At 33.6% G+C, this 14,422-nt stretch overlaps 2 protein-coding genes across 3 annotated transcripts in view; one reads left to right on the forward strand and one right to left on the reverse strand.

Moving 5' to 3' along the window:
* Positions 1-822: 822 nt before the first annotated feature.
* On the reverse strand, positions 823-12,281 carry LOC117118744 (protein phosphatase 1D-like). Its single transcript, XM_033263424.1, has 4 exons — positions 11,805-12,281; positions 7,143-7,487; positions 6,527-6,717; positions 823-5,859 (listed from the first exon to the last, which is right to left on the reverse strand). Exons 1-4 carry the CDS (start codon positions 12,109-12,111, stop codon positions 4,750-4,752), a joined length of 1,953 nt encoding a protein of 650 aa, XP_033119315.1. The 5' UTR covers positions 12,112-12,281; the 3' UTR covers positions 823-4,749.
* A 1,009-nt stretch (positions 12,282-13,290) lies between these two features.
* LOC117118755 (cytospin-A-like) overlaps positions 13,291-14,422 on the forward strand; it is a 28,901-nt gene continuing 27,769 nt past the window's right edge. The window contains exon 1 of one of the 2 annotated variants that reach the window (XM_033263441.1): positions 13,291-13,635. The gene's annotated coding sequence lies outside the window, so the exon portion shown is untranslated. The remainder of the gene's footprint in view (positions 13,636-14,422) is intronic. The other variant, XM_033263442.1, reaches the window with a different exon arrangement.

Raw genomic sequence — 14,422 nt, forward strand, 5'->3', positions numbered from 1 at the left:
CCTTTCGTTGAAAAGCTACAGGGTAGCCTACGATGTTCCATTATGTCCTTATTTAAACACTGTATATGTACCTTTGATGATTTATATTACATTTATTCAACAGTGTTAACGGCTAACTCCCTTCAATATCAAAAACAATATCAACTACAATGTATGGTCATTAGCTTCTCAAAAGCTGGATACAACAAACCTACTACAGTATAAGTATGGGCTACACTTACTGTAATACACCATACTTCATAAAATTTTTACATTGGTATGACTTTTTTATACTGTACCTTGTTTGGCAAACCATCACCCACCAATGATTTCAAATAAAAAAATTTTTTTTTTTTGGCCAATAAGCATACCCACCACCACAAAAAATGGAAATTTCAGATAAAAATAAGTTTATTTTTATTACACCCACTATTTTTTCCTAATTATATAAATGTAAAGCATTTAACAATCCCATTTACACTATTTACATTCAACAATAACATTTTATTTTTCCTCCGTCTGGATGTTTTTGTCAAACCATATAAATAAATATTAATTTTTTCCGCCCTCCTCTGATCTTTAAAAAATTAAGTTCGCTAAAAAAGGTATAATCAAAGCCTTGCCTAAAGAGCAATTGATTATTGCATGGTGGTAACAGCAGTGCACTCCAAACATCTTTACTTACCGTTGATTTACTTCTAATGTTGTAGAAGGTGAACAAGCAATATGTTCCAGAAAACATGATGTACAGTGGATTTTTAACTATTGCACAGGTGTCAACACAATATCTTCAGTCAAATTTTGTATACATTACATCACTATACACAAGAAAAAAACCAACAATTATTTTTTCCTCATACTGTATTTTTAATCAAATTATGACCAAGCTACACTTCCATTAGAAACAATCTTTAACATTTATAATTAGGGACCTACAATCCCCAAATTTACTTTTTATAAAACTATAAATCACAGAATTGTAAATCAAGGTCTAATGTTCATAGAAAATATTAGACTGTTCAATCACTTATAAATGGGGGAGGGGAAGTTACTTTGCCAAAAGCACACACATACTTCAACATAATTATACAATTAATGGTCCCATTTGTACAGTAGTTACATTTAACTCAAAATAATACAGTACCAGCTTATTAACAAGTCTAAAATAGTCAAAGCACTTGTAACTTATCTACAGTAGTTCGTTAATAATTGCTAATAATGACTACCATATTAACATCTTCATGCTTTTAAATTTTAAATAAATTAAATGTTTTAAAAAATGTGCAAACCATTGCCTACTATCCTAAAATTATTATTGTACAGGTAACAAGAAAAGCATTTCAAAAACAAAATTATGGTAGAAAATTATAAATATATGAGATATACATTATATATACTGTAGCCATGTATTGCAACTTGAAATGCTAAACATAAACACAGGTTATGTTTGTAGCAAATCATGGAGTCCTGTACAGTACTGTAGCTCGCAAAACAAAGGCATAATGGCACATTATAATGCAGACAGAGGCAACCTTGCAGTACAAGTCATCAAGAACGTGTACACCAATCAAAAACATGGAGTTCAGGATGTTATGCCTGAAAATTCACCAAAGCATTAGTAGCTTCAATTTGTGTGCAAAAACCACACTTAATTTACTAACTAGTCGTTTAGTCACACTGCTGTCAATCAATTATTGTACAAATGGGCATTTACATTAACCATCAAATCACAATTCTTAAACAATATGTTCTCATACGATACAATTGAGTAACCATTTCCAAATATTGATTACAATTTGTACCATTTTCATTGCGTAATGCAACCTGCTTTTAAATTATATAATAGGATAAATAATTGTTTAATATGTTAGCAACGAACAGAAACATGGGAAAACAAAATAAATCAGATTTAAATTCATTGTATAACTAAACCTGAACTTAAAAGAAAACAAGCTCTGACAACACAAAAATCATTAAAATCTATTAGTAATACAGAAAACAATAATACCATATAATAGTTGGTGGGAATAGCAAGTAACTAACCATAAAATAAAACTGCTTACAGTACATATACACACAGTTCTATACGTAACTGAATTATTAAACAGTTAAACAAATTAAGAACCTCCCTTTCTCATTTAGCAATTTTTAGTTCAAAAGTGAGCTAAGATTGGCTACCATGTAGCCTAATTTATTGTAAATATTCATTAAGATGCACTCTCCAAAATATTGACAGATGGCAAGAGATCTCTATATAATAGCACAGAAATCGCATTGGGAAATTCAATGTATAAAATTAATTGAAATAGAGAATTTATACATGTATTTAAATTGAATCTTATTTATTCTTTATTTTAAAAATTTAAATGTGCAAGCCAATACAGACTTTATATCAATTTAAATTATATATAAATTCTTAAAAACGCCTTGTAAGCCCTAATTCATTTTCTTTACATAAAATGTAATAATTATCAAAAATAATTCAACATCCACTGAATAAAAGCAAAAATATTTACAATATTCAGTATATGATGAAATTTAAGAATTCCAAAAATTGTTTTTTCATATCACAAGTGATCCCTCGGTAGAAGAGTAATTGATATTTTAAAACAGCAGCCGCCATATCCAGCTAACAGAACTTAAACCATAAGGAAAAAATACACGATTAAAAAGCCATTAAAAATTTAAGTGCCCACCCCTTAACTCTGTCCGCACTATCTAGTTTAATGTGACAATGATTTACCCATATATGGACATGATGACATCATGTAATCACACCCATATATGGACATGATGACATCATATAATCACAGCCATATATGGAAAATTCACATGTATTTATCACTTAAAACGTGACAGTGTCACTGGACTTCCTCTGCTTTGGACAGATTAAATCTATCCTTATCTTAACAGCACTGTCTATCAAAATACAAAATAAACTTATCTGATGGGAGGATTTCTCTCTCCCATTCGTTAAGAACAAAAAAGTTGACAAAACACATTCTGCTCTTTTAAATTTACAAGATATGACATCAAGAGCTGATATCATACAAAATAACTTGTAATTTAGGTAGCTGAAAAGGGACCCATCAATGGTGTCCCTCCACTGAAAAATTCCCAAGGACCTATGCAGAAATACTAAGAAGTGTAAGGTTTATCAATTCTTATTCTAAGCATATTCAATTACATCGGTGAACCATCCAGTAATTGCTAAATATCAGAAACCCTCAAACAACCACCCTTTCCCTGTTGCCTTGCAACAGTAATTAATGTGTCCTTACAATGGTATCCAGGCTCTCTACATAACTGGGTAATTACTATGTGCACTTGAGTATTCTGTATTCTAGTAACTACTTTTTTACACTTGTAGTGCGACGAAAATTTAATCTCCATTGCCATTGGCTTTGTAAACTTCTTTTACTTTATTTATAACTTATATAATTTTTAACAATATAACCCCAATCATCTATCACAATGAACTGCCACTTTGAATTCGGTACTGACAATTCAGTTTTAAATAAGCTACCTAGATGAATACATTTCTTAGTTCTACCCACTCTATCAAGTTTTGTGACAAATGTTGGTGAATTGCCCATATATGGACATGATGTCATATCACATCCATATATGGGCATGATGATGTCATATCACATCCATATATGGGCATATCACAGGTATTTTTCACATTAAATTTGATAGTGTGGACAGCACATTTGAATGCACTTTTTGCTTTTGGAGAATATTTAATTGTTCCCTGAGTGATTGAGACAGTCAGAAATTGTGAGACTGATTAAATGTCTAAAAAATAAAGTAAGGTTTGTGAAATCAGGAAAGAGTAATTAGGATAATCGTTGAAGCTAATAATTTGATACAATTCACAAAGATAATTTTGTTAAACAGTAAATGGTGTTAAAGATATTCATCTTCCAACAGTTAAAGAAATGAGCGATGTTATTTATCATTGCAGCATTGAATTTATAATTGACAATCCTGACACATTTTGTTTTATTATCTGTGTTATCACCAGTACTGTTTCTAGAAATATTATTTCCCTGATACTGGATGGAATCTGGTAAATTCAGAAACATGAAACCAAAAATTAATATTATTAACTTTATACAACAAAACATGCAAAAAAAAACCAAAATACTAAGGCAGAAAAGTAATTTAACAGTTAAACTGAAAAGAAATGCTATATAATATTCAATAATTACTATACCAATACTATACTAACAGTGCACATTGGGTTGGTGGTTCACATCATATCTAAACAAAATCATACAAGTTACAACTTAAGAATGGAAGCACTAAAATTGAAATGATTATACACCTTAGAAAATATAATGTATAATATTTAAAATATTAAAAATAATACACAAGAAATTAAACAAAAACAAAACACTGAAAAATAAAATGATTAAAATGGGAAATGTTCATATAACAGACTAGCATTTCTAAAACAAAAGGCTGTCTGTGACACTTGAATCATTCACAATTCACTGGAATTTAATCCACTGGATTTCATCACATCAAATTTCATTGTATAAATTTCATAGTATTATTTTCATATTAGAACATTTAAAATGAATTCACTAATATTATTTGTAATAAATTACAAAACATTTTACTGGCATATTTTACACTTAATTTTTTCAACAGTGTGGAATGAGAAGATTTAGGAATCACCATCTGCAAAGCCTCTTTGCAATTTAAAATAAATTTACACTTGTATGCAAACTTCTAATTAAAATATTCCATGCAAATTAGTAACTAGCATGCAGGAACCTTTACTTTTCCAACATTTGCCTTGATTGATTTTGTAAGTTGTGACTTGCTCCTTGTCTGCGTGATTTGTGGAATGACTTTGCTCCGTGCTCTGGTCACAATCTTGCGTATCAGATCTGAATCCGACCGTCTGCGAAGGGTGTATGACGAGGGCAGTACTTTACTGATTTTCTTTGGTGTTTCAGGCAATTGGTTGTTTTGTTCAGTCTTTAGACGCTTCACAGCAAGCGGCACACGCAGTCTAGGAGTGCTGGTGTAATTGTCGTCGTTGCTGTTAGGCGTAGGAGATTTCAAGTTATTATGTGGGTCAGACTTACTTCCAGAGTTAGTTACACTCGATTTTCCTGTAGTTATAACTGGCTCTGCACTAAAACATCTTCTTCTCACTAACTTACCATTTGAGCAAGGTGTTTTGTACTTTGTTGGAATAATAATTGTGTTATGGGTACGGTCATCTCTATGTGAAAATTTATCCTCCATGCTCGTTTTTACATAAGAAGCTTCACCATAACAGCGGCGATTAGGCGAGCTATACCCCTCTGGACTTTTGTATTTTGTTGGTATGATCACTTTTGTAACACACATCGGAGTCATTTTCTTAGGTGCTAGACTGTTAATACCTGCTTTTCTCCTTAAGTTCTTTTTACTGTGTTTCTTGGATTGCTTCACCTTAACTTCGATTTCATCCTCCTCCAATAATTTATACCCATAACACGTCGGGCATATTCTCTGGCCTTGTGATGATAATTTTGGTTTCTTAGGGCTCAACTCTGATGGGAGGTCTGAGCTAAACGCATGACTTCTCTTAAGGGAAGGATGGTCATTGACTTTCGGCAGACTCTTCTTCTTTAAGACACTTGGTCTGTGGTACACATAGCCGTAGAGCTCATCCTCTGAGTATGGAGGGTTCCAAAAGCTAAAGGCATTAGGTCTGTGAAGCTTGCCGGCTGTGGTTTTCAAATCAGCAAATGCATCCATTGGATCAATGAACACCACGACGGCTGTAGTGTTGTCTGCTCTCAGGAAGCGATCATTCCATTGCTTAATGGCAGCTCTTACTATCACCTGAGCAGCTGTTTGCTGGTGAACTCCATTCTGTAAACAAAAACACCAATATTATAATTACATAATAACATACAACTTAACATTTTTCATATTTGGAGTGCAGCTCCATCATGGGTGTTAAGATGCTTGCTTGACAAGGAACATTAAATATTTCAGAGAAAATATTCATGAATACCTGTATATTATCATTACAGTAACATCTCCCAATTACGTACCTCTCTGTCCGAACAGTGTCCGTAAATGAGAAAATTTGTAATTGAGAAAGTTGAAAGTTTCATAGCATCTCAGTGTAGTAAGTGTAGGCCTAGGCCTATGCTACAAGTACAGGGCTAGGTAAGCCTAAGCCTTGCCAAGGAAGCAAAAAAGTGAGATTTACTGTACAGTATATCTGAACAAGCATGCACAGCTCAAATGTAATTTTTTTCTCAAGATAAAAACAACTGTACTCCCTAACCTCATAATGAGACTTAGCTTATATAGAGCATTTATGTTTGTCTTGTGAAGAGATATCCCGCTGAAAAAGTGATTAAGTTTCACTGTTTGGCATAACCTTTGCCCTAAAACAATTCAATAAATTTAAATATTATAAATGACCAACCACTCAAAAACCTTAAACATCTTGAATCAACTTGCATGCATCCTTAGCAACATTTTGCCTAATGTGAGTTGGGTATCACAAGCTTTTACTACCACTTACCTTACTGATACGCTCTCTTTCATAATCAGCAACTATATCAACAGCCCTAGTTCCGCTGATCATGTTCCACAATCCATCGGTTCCAAGCACAAGAAACTTGTGTTCGTATGGATCAAGGGTCATCACTTCAATATCAGGTTTTGGTGAGATTATGTACTTTTTAGATTCATAATTGTAGCTCCACAGATCACCTGTGAATTAGAATTAAAAAAAGCAATAATGCTTTAGTTTAAGGAGTGGGTTCAGTTTTATGGAACATCAACTTTTTTCAAAATGTCAAACTCAAAGAGTTCAATTGCTAAACACACAGAGGCTTTTCTGCATGATGCACCAAACAAATTCAACTTAAGGAATTTTAATTACACATGTATGATACTCATGTCACTGGCCATTTACCATTTCTTAAATATTTACAACATTGAACATATAGGGCAATAAACTTTGGAAAACTTCTTTGGAAAGTTCTTTTCAAAATTTGGAAAACAACACATTTTTTCAAGAGACAAAGCGACCCAAATAAGGCATACTCACACAACTTACGGGGAGAAATGGAAGTCTGATTGTTTTAATTTACCAAAGACATGACATGAAAATGACCAATTAACCAAGAAGTTACCTAAGGATCTTGCCACGGCTAGGAAAGGTATACAATCAATGGAGGTACTTCGTCTCACAGGTCCCATATGAGAAATTTTAGGACGCTTCCAAACTACCCGGTTAACCCCATTCTTGGTCATAACCAGTCCACCATCTCCCTCTATCCTTTTCCGCTCCGGTTTAGAATCCGGTTTGTGTTCAATGGTTAGGACCTCGCTGTTAATCATGCCTTCATCATCATATCCCATTACAATTCCGGAGTCTCCAACATGAGCAATGTACATTTTGATTCCGATTATGATGGCCATACTACACGTTGTACCGGCTGTGCTTGGATACCCCGACAATGTTTTCTTCCAGCTTGCTGAAATGAGGAATAAAATGTATTTAAAGCTAAAATAATCATCATAAGGCAAGCTTTTTTTTTTTTAAACACCAAGTTTATTGAACTTAATTTTGGACAAAAATCTGAGAAAACAAATTAAGAATAAAAATTTGTTTTCGCAGCAAAATGGGTTTGGCATAATAAAAATTAAATATAATTTCATCAATATCGGAGGGGGGCACAATGCATAATTTTACCAAGGAGGATGTTTAGTAGATTGTTTGCACTGGACTTTTCTTTATTCAAACTGACCAGGTACACGGTTAATTTGAGCTACACGTCCAATTCAAAAATGCACGGTAAGGCATGACTTTTTTAATACCTTGTTTAGCAAATCTGCCACTCACTAATAATGATGATTTCAAATAAAAAATAAAATCGTATTTTTGGTCAATTAGCGTAGCCGCCACCACGAAAAAATGGAAATTCAGAAAAAGATAAAAGTTTTTCTTTATTTTTATTATGCCAGCCGCTGCCTTGAAATCTAAAAAAAAAAATATGTATATTGCTTCTAATTATATAAATTTATAGCATTTTACCATGCTATATATATTATAAACTGTTTACGTTCACCAATAAAATTGTATTTTTATTTTCTTCTCTGTCTGGATATTTTTGGAAAAGCTCTTTGCTAAATGAAAAACCAAAATTTTATTTTTATTTTTTCTCGCCTTTTCTGACGATCTTTAAAAAATAAGTTCGTGAAACAGACTACGGTAGGCCCAAAAGAGCGGAGAGGCCTAGGCCCAATACCCTCCCCCCACCCACAAAATAATTACAAAACGAATTCGTCGCTCCACATGTTTGTTGACATTTTTAGCTTGTAGGACATGAACAAGAGGACAATATTTTTTTTAAGTTTGCGCCTAATACGATCTAGTCTTTGCAGTGATTGACCTGGAGGTCACATTTCACCTGACAATCGCTTTTCTTGTGTTGCAGCTAAAAGGTGCACAGCCATAATCGGTTATTTGCCGTTCAAACGGGATATCCATTGCATGTTTTTAATGAATTTTTTTTAATCGCTTTTTTCAAACTGGTCCCGTTTCTACTGCGAGAATAAAAGCGATTTTTCGAAAAAAGCGACATTTAATCAATTATTTCTTTCCAGTAGAAACAGGCCCTAAGTCTCAGTAAATGTCAGGTCTTTGCTTAAATACTTGATATCCTTGCATTAGTTAAATTGAATCTACAGTATTTGTTATAATTACAGTCTCCACCAAGACAACATTACATATAAGTGGATGATTAAAAAAAGTATTTATGGAATGTGAATGAACTAGAAATTTCCAAAGAAGTAAGCATGTTACAACACCACAAATTTGACATCACAGCTAGATGACATCACAGCAACTGACAGGCTATGACTTGCCCCTGATGTACAGTACAGACTTCCATCCGCACTGACAGATTTACAAAGATTCATTGGTCAATAATCAAACAATGGTGTAGACTAGACAATAGCCTGCCAGAACATAATACAAATGTTATGACATCACAATTTTATGACATCATATCTTTATGACATCACAAATACTGACAAGTTGTGACCTGCATCTGACATACAGTCTGTACTTCCATCTGCACTGACAGATCTTTACAAAAAGATTCATTGGTCAATAATCAAACAATGATATAGACTACCAAAACATAATACAAAAATATTATGACATCATAATTTTATGACATCACAAATACTGACAGGCTGTGACTTGCATCTGATTTAAGTCATTTGAAAAGGCAGGTCTGAAATGAAGTCAGGAATGAATGACCGTATTGTAAATAAGGCTTTTTAATACCTTGTTTAGTGAACCCTCCCACCGCCAAAAATTGTGATTTTGAATAAAAATACACTCCACCATGAAAAAATAGAAATTTCATAAAAAATAAAATTTTATACTTATTTATACATTTTATCTCTAAAAATAATTTTGCTAATTGAGAAAACCAAATTTTATTTTCATTTTTTTCCCCGCTCCAACTATCTTTAAAAAGTAAGTTTGCAAAACAAGGTGTAAAAAAGTCTTGCCTAAGACCCCCCACCCTCCAAAAAAAATTTGTGTATTATTACTGTATTATTGTGTATTTGAGCTTATTAAGTCTGTAGGTGAAAAAATTGGGATGGTTAGTTGGTTGGTCGGTCAGTCAAATTTTTAATTTTATCACTAATGCTTTGTTCAAAATGTAAAATTTGTGTGATGTGCCCATATATGGGTATATCACACTTATTTGTCACATTAAATTTTGTACAGAGCTCAATTGCAGTAATTCAAATCAAGAAGTCAAAAACTTTTGGAACAAAACATTACGGATGATATGCAGTGACGGCTCTAGGATACATTTTCTTGGGGCTAAGCTGTCCGACAGGGGGACTTCAGCTTGTATGCCTGAGGAGGGGGAGGGGGAAGGTGTGGAGGGGAGGAGGATTTTTTTTATTTAAATAGGGACCTCTGGATTGCCAGAAATGGCAATCTACAACTTTGAAAGACATGTATTGGCTTGGTGTACAGTAGGCCTATTTTACAATTTTTTTTGGTCCGACTGCCCAATGAGCTTGGCCAGTGCTGTCTCTTATACACATCTAGATGTGTATAATCTAATACAAAATCTATGGCCTAAAATTACACATACCTTAAAGGTCTTACTAATATTCCAATGCATTAGAAACAAAAATTAAATATTTGTCTGGGCCTCTGAATATGAAGGCACAAATTACAGTATGACTATGAGCTGATTCAAGTGCATAATTTTTTTTATCTTTAACCAGTTGAACCCATTAGATAAATTTGGATGTCATGTAGATTAACTAATAATATTACTTGATGTCAAATTTAAGGGCACAGATAAAATTTAGATTATCACTCGTTTCCTTTAAAAAAGTGATGCGGGCGGGTGGGCTTTTTTTTTTTTTTTGTTGAAACAATAGAATATTGCTTTCTTTTTTAATTGATTAGGAAGCGATTGTCATTATTGGACAAATATATTGTACAAAAACTGGTTTAATTTTATTGTTATTTAAAGAAAATTTACTTCCATTCACAAATTGCTGTTGAAATAATGATGCGGCAATAAAATTTTTTTCTTTTTATTCCCGCATAAATATTTTCAAATTTTTTGATGCGGGCGGTAGTGATAGTCTAACAATTTTTTCTATTTGCCCTAATAAATTTTTCAGTGGTTTTAAACATGCCTGCTTTAAAAAAGTGTAACTTTATAAAGCAATAATTAATATAATAAAATAATATTTACAAAGACCACAAGAACAATTTGAATTCTGATATTTTTTCATTATTTTTATAGACCACCGTTCACAGTCAATTGACTGGTAACTTACTATCTATTTATAAAGTTGTAAAAGATAGAATAATGTCATATTTTAAATGAATAATAGATGGTTATGCATCATTAAGGGCACATAGAAATAATTGTTTAGATTATCACTCCAGACGCATCAAATATTTGGGAAATATTGATGCGGGAATGAAAAAAATATATTTTGCTGCACCATTTATTTTAACAGGATAAAAGCAATGCAATTTTGTGACTAGAAATACATTTTCTTTAAAAAAAAAAAAACAATAAAATTAAACCAGTTTCTATACAATATTTGCAATATTCTTGACAAATAAAAACAGTCCCTCCCTCATCTACAGTATATATAAAAAAAAATCAATATTCTATTGCTCCAATAAAAAAAATTGCCCGCCTTCATCACTTTTTAAAAAAAAGTGATAATCTTAATAATTTTTTCTATATGCCCTAATATTACAGAGCTGATGATGTTTGCTGATGTTTGAGATGTGTTATCTAAATATATACAGGTGCAGTTAAATTGGAAATTACAGTAGGCCTACTAAAATTGTGAGTAAAAAAAGTGCTTAAAAAATATATTCACAAGAAGCTTTAAGTTCTACAGTACAATTTAGTCTGATGATCTCAGAAGAGTCACAGCATCCACTACTACTACTTAGCTTAGGCCTAGGTTATGTAGGCCCTACAGTACAGCTGCGCAGCCAGAACTTAAGGCAGTGGAACTTTAACTAGCTTTTCAATGACTCTGCTGATATTGTAAGCTGGATCCATAGTCAGAATTTAGAGGCTAGGCCTAGGTAGGCCCTAGCCTAAGCTAGCTACGGTATGTTAGGCATTGCCATTTAATCTCACTCTCCTCATTCGGCGGTGTGTGTGTGTGCTTGTGAGTTGTGTGAATCATTAAATTTCATTTCATTCTAAAAAAAATGTATGAAATATGTATAAAATAATATATATATGACTGTGAATGTGATCTAAGTTTACCTCTATATTTCCACATATCATTCTGTGTTATAGCGAATCCATCTTTGATTGCTTTAATAGTTTGCTTCTCGTTTAGTGACAAGAATCCAGGCTGCTTCTTTATGTTTGCCCATAAATGATCTCGCGCGTATACAGCCGCCTCCCGTCCGCCATGACCATCGAATACAGCAAAACATGCGAGGTCCGTTGATTCAGTTTTTTCACAGTGCTTACATATCACATCTTCATTGTAATGTCTGCCACCTTGATTCGAGGAAGATGATATTCGGAAACGCAAGCCCGTAAGTAAGTTGTCTTCTTCAGGCATTTTTGTGTACTCTTACGATTATATAACCTCTAGCAATTCTCAACACACACAGCCTAGCCTAAACTTGCATTAACCCGCCGTTTTCTTCTTTCGTTCTTTGTAATCGATTGTCAATCGGCAAATTGATTACTATTCATGCCCCGACTGGCTCTGTTTTGATGCCCACGATTGGTCAATAACCAAAACCCGGAAGACACCCCCTTTGCTGAACGCATATCCTTGCTTCGCCCTCTATCGGTTTAAATAATCAATCTTCATTTCACAATCACAAAAATACCGCCTGCATTGAAAACCGGCCTATAATTCTAATAATAGCATCAACAGCACCACCTTTAAAGCACTTTAAAAGGCAAAACCTGATAATAAACTCCAAATACAAGAAGCAAATATAAAAAAAGCATTTGTTTTTTGCCAAAATGGCGAATGAATCTGGTAAAACAACTTTTAAATATCGTTCTGTCAACTTTGGAATCATCCAATAACGCAGTGTACTATTCTAGCATACTAGTGTACAGTATTTAAAATCTTTCAAAAATCTGATTTAAAATTGCTTCTTGTTTGTATACTAATTCTTCCATGGAGGTATTCTTATAGTTTACTATAATATCTCTATGATTCTTAATATAACTTTTATTTTCATTTTATTTTGTTTTGTATTTGTAATTTAAGTGTTTATTATTTGGACCCCAAGAAAGGACAATGTCTCCTGTCCACATCCAGAGAATGAGAAATTTCTAACTTTTTACATTTATGTTAAAAATAAATTATTATTGAACAGAATAAATACATTTCTTTGGCCAGCTAAAACAGAGATTTATCACAACAGGAAACAGAAAAACCCCGACGTAAAAGTATTGTTTATTTAGACTACAATCCAAGAGCTTCTAGACTATTTTTTGCTGGCGTAAGTTTATTACGTTCAGATAGTTTATTAATTAAACTAGCGCTATAAATAATACTGTTGTTTGTAGGCCTTTCAATGTCTATTTAATACTATATTGGGACGACAATCATTATATATTTATCATATTTCATTATCACATTATTTATTGCTATAACTGAATTATAAGTGTATTTTTGATTGATTGATTGATCGATCGATTGATTGATTGATTGATTGACGATTGAGCAGTGAATGTTTCCACACGCTCGAGTTGGTACACGCGCACGCTCGAGTTGGTCAAAGTTCCGAGAGCTCTGAAGAGAGAAAGAGAGGAGAGGCAAATACGCGCGGTACCCATTTTGTTTGTTTGGGACTCTTTGGCCTAGTGAATTGCTTATTTGAATTTCTTGTAAACTGAATTGATTTTTGTAGAAGCAGTTCTTCAGGATTCCAATGGTGTTGTCACTACATACAGAAAGACCCACACGGCACAGATCAAGAATTTGAACAGCAATCCTTCAATGAATGAAGCGTCTTCAAAAATACTATACTACTACTGCTCCTCCTGACCTTGTGGTAGGGCTGATTCACGGCACAAGACAAGCAAGTGACAGAGATCGGATTACTGGAACTGGGTGGTGGTAAGTGTATGCAATGATGATGCCATGATGATGATGGTGATAGAATTAAGCTAAAGATACCACCCGACGCCCTGTGCTTTGGGTTCAGAGGGCCCTAAAAGTTTGATTACTTATCTTGAGGCGAATTTTAAGGTATATGGAAGCTATTATTATATGTTTGTAAGTGTCACGTGTGGTCTGTTTATTTAGTACGTACACTTTAATATGGTGGTGGTAGGAGGTTTTTTGTTTATGGGGGAAGGGGTGGAGGGTGGTGCTGCTGGCTTTACTGGTGTTACAACATACCCCTCCTCTACACAGTGAATTTGGCCACTACGTTAAACGTTTGGCACCCAAGTCTCCTGCAAATTGCAGGAGTCGCCAGGAAGTCGGAACAAACCTCCTGCTCTCTTCTGCAAGCAAGCATAAAACCTTCCAAAAAACTCCATTCTTCCACAAATTTATAATATCAGTATTAATAGTTTCAATGCTAATGGATTCTTAGTCTCACTGTGTGCCAGCAAAATAGAATTAGATGCAGAAAGCTCATTAAACCAGAACTCCCAGGCTTCTGCTGGTCAATGAACAAAGCATTATAAGCTAGCATGGAAGCCCCATCTAATCTTGAGGAGAAGCCTATCTCGAAAAGAAGCGCCCTCGTCAGTTTCCAAAAGTAATCTCAAAAAACCTGTGGCCTTCTAATCAAGATGATAAGAGCTTTCGAGGTAGTACTTATACATTCTTACTGACGTTATCTTTGGTCATTATGAAAGTGTGTCATTAACATTATTATTTTATGGTTCTAGCA

Source organism: Anneissia japonica, unplaced genomic scaffold (genome assembly GCF_011630105.1).
Source record: "Anneissia japonica isolate Jap-2015-1 unplaced genomic scaffold, ASM1163010v1 scaffold2069_len581484_cov189, whole genome shotgun sequence".
NCBI classification, from domain to species: domain Eukaryota; kingdom Metazoa; phylum Echinodermata; class Crinoidea; order Comatulida; family Comatulidae; genus Anneissia; species Anneissia japonica.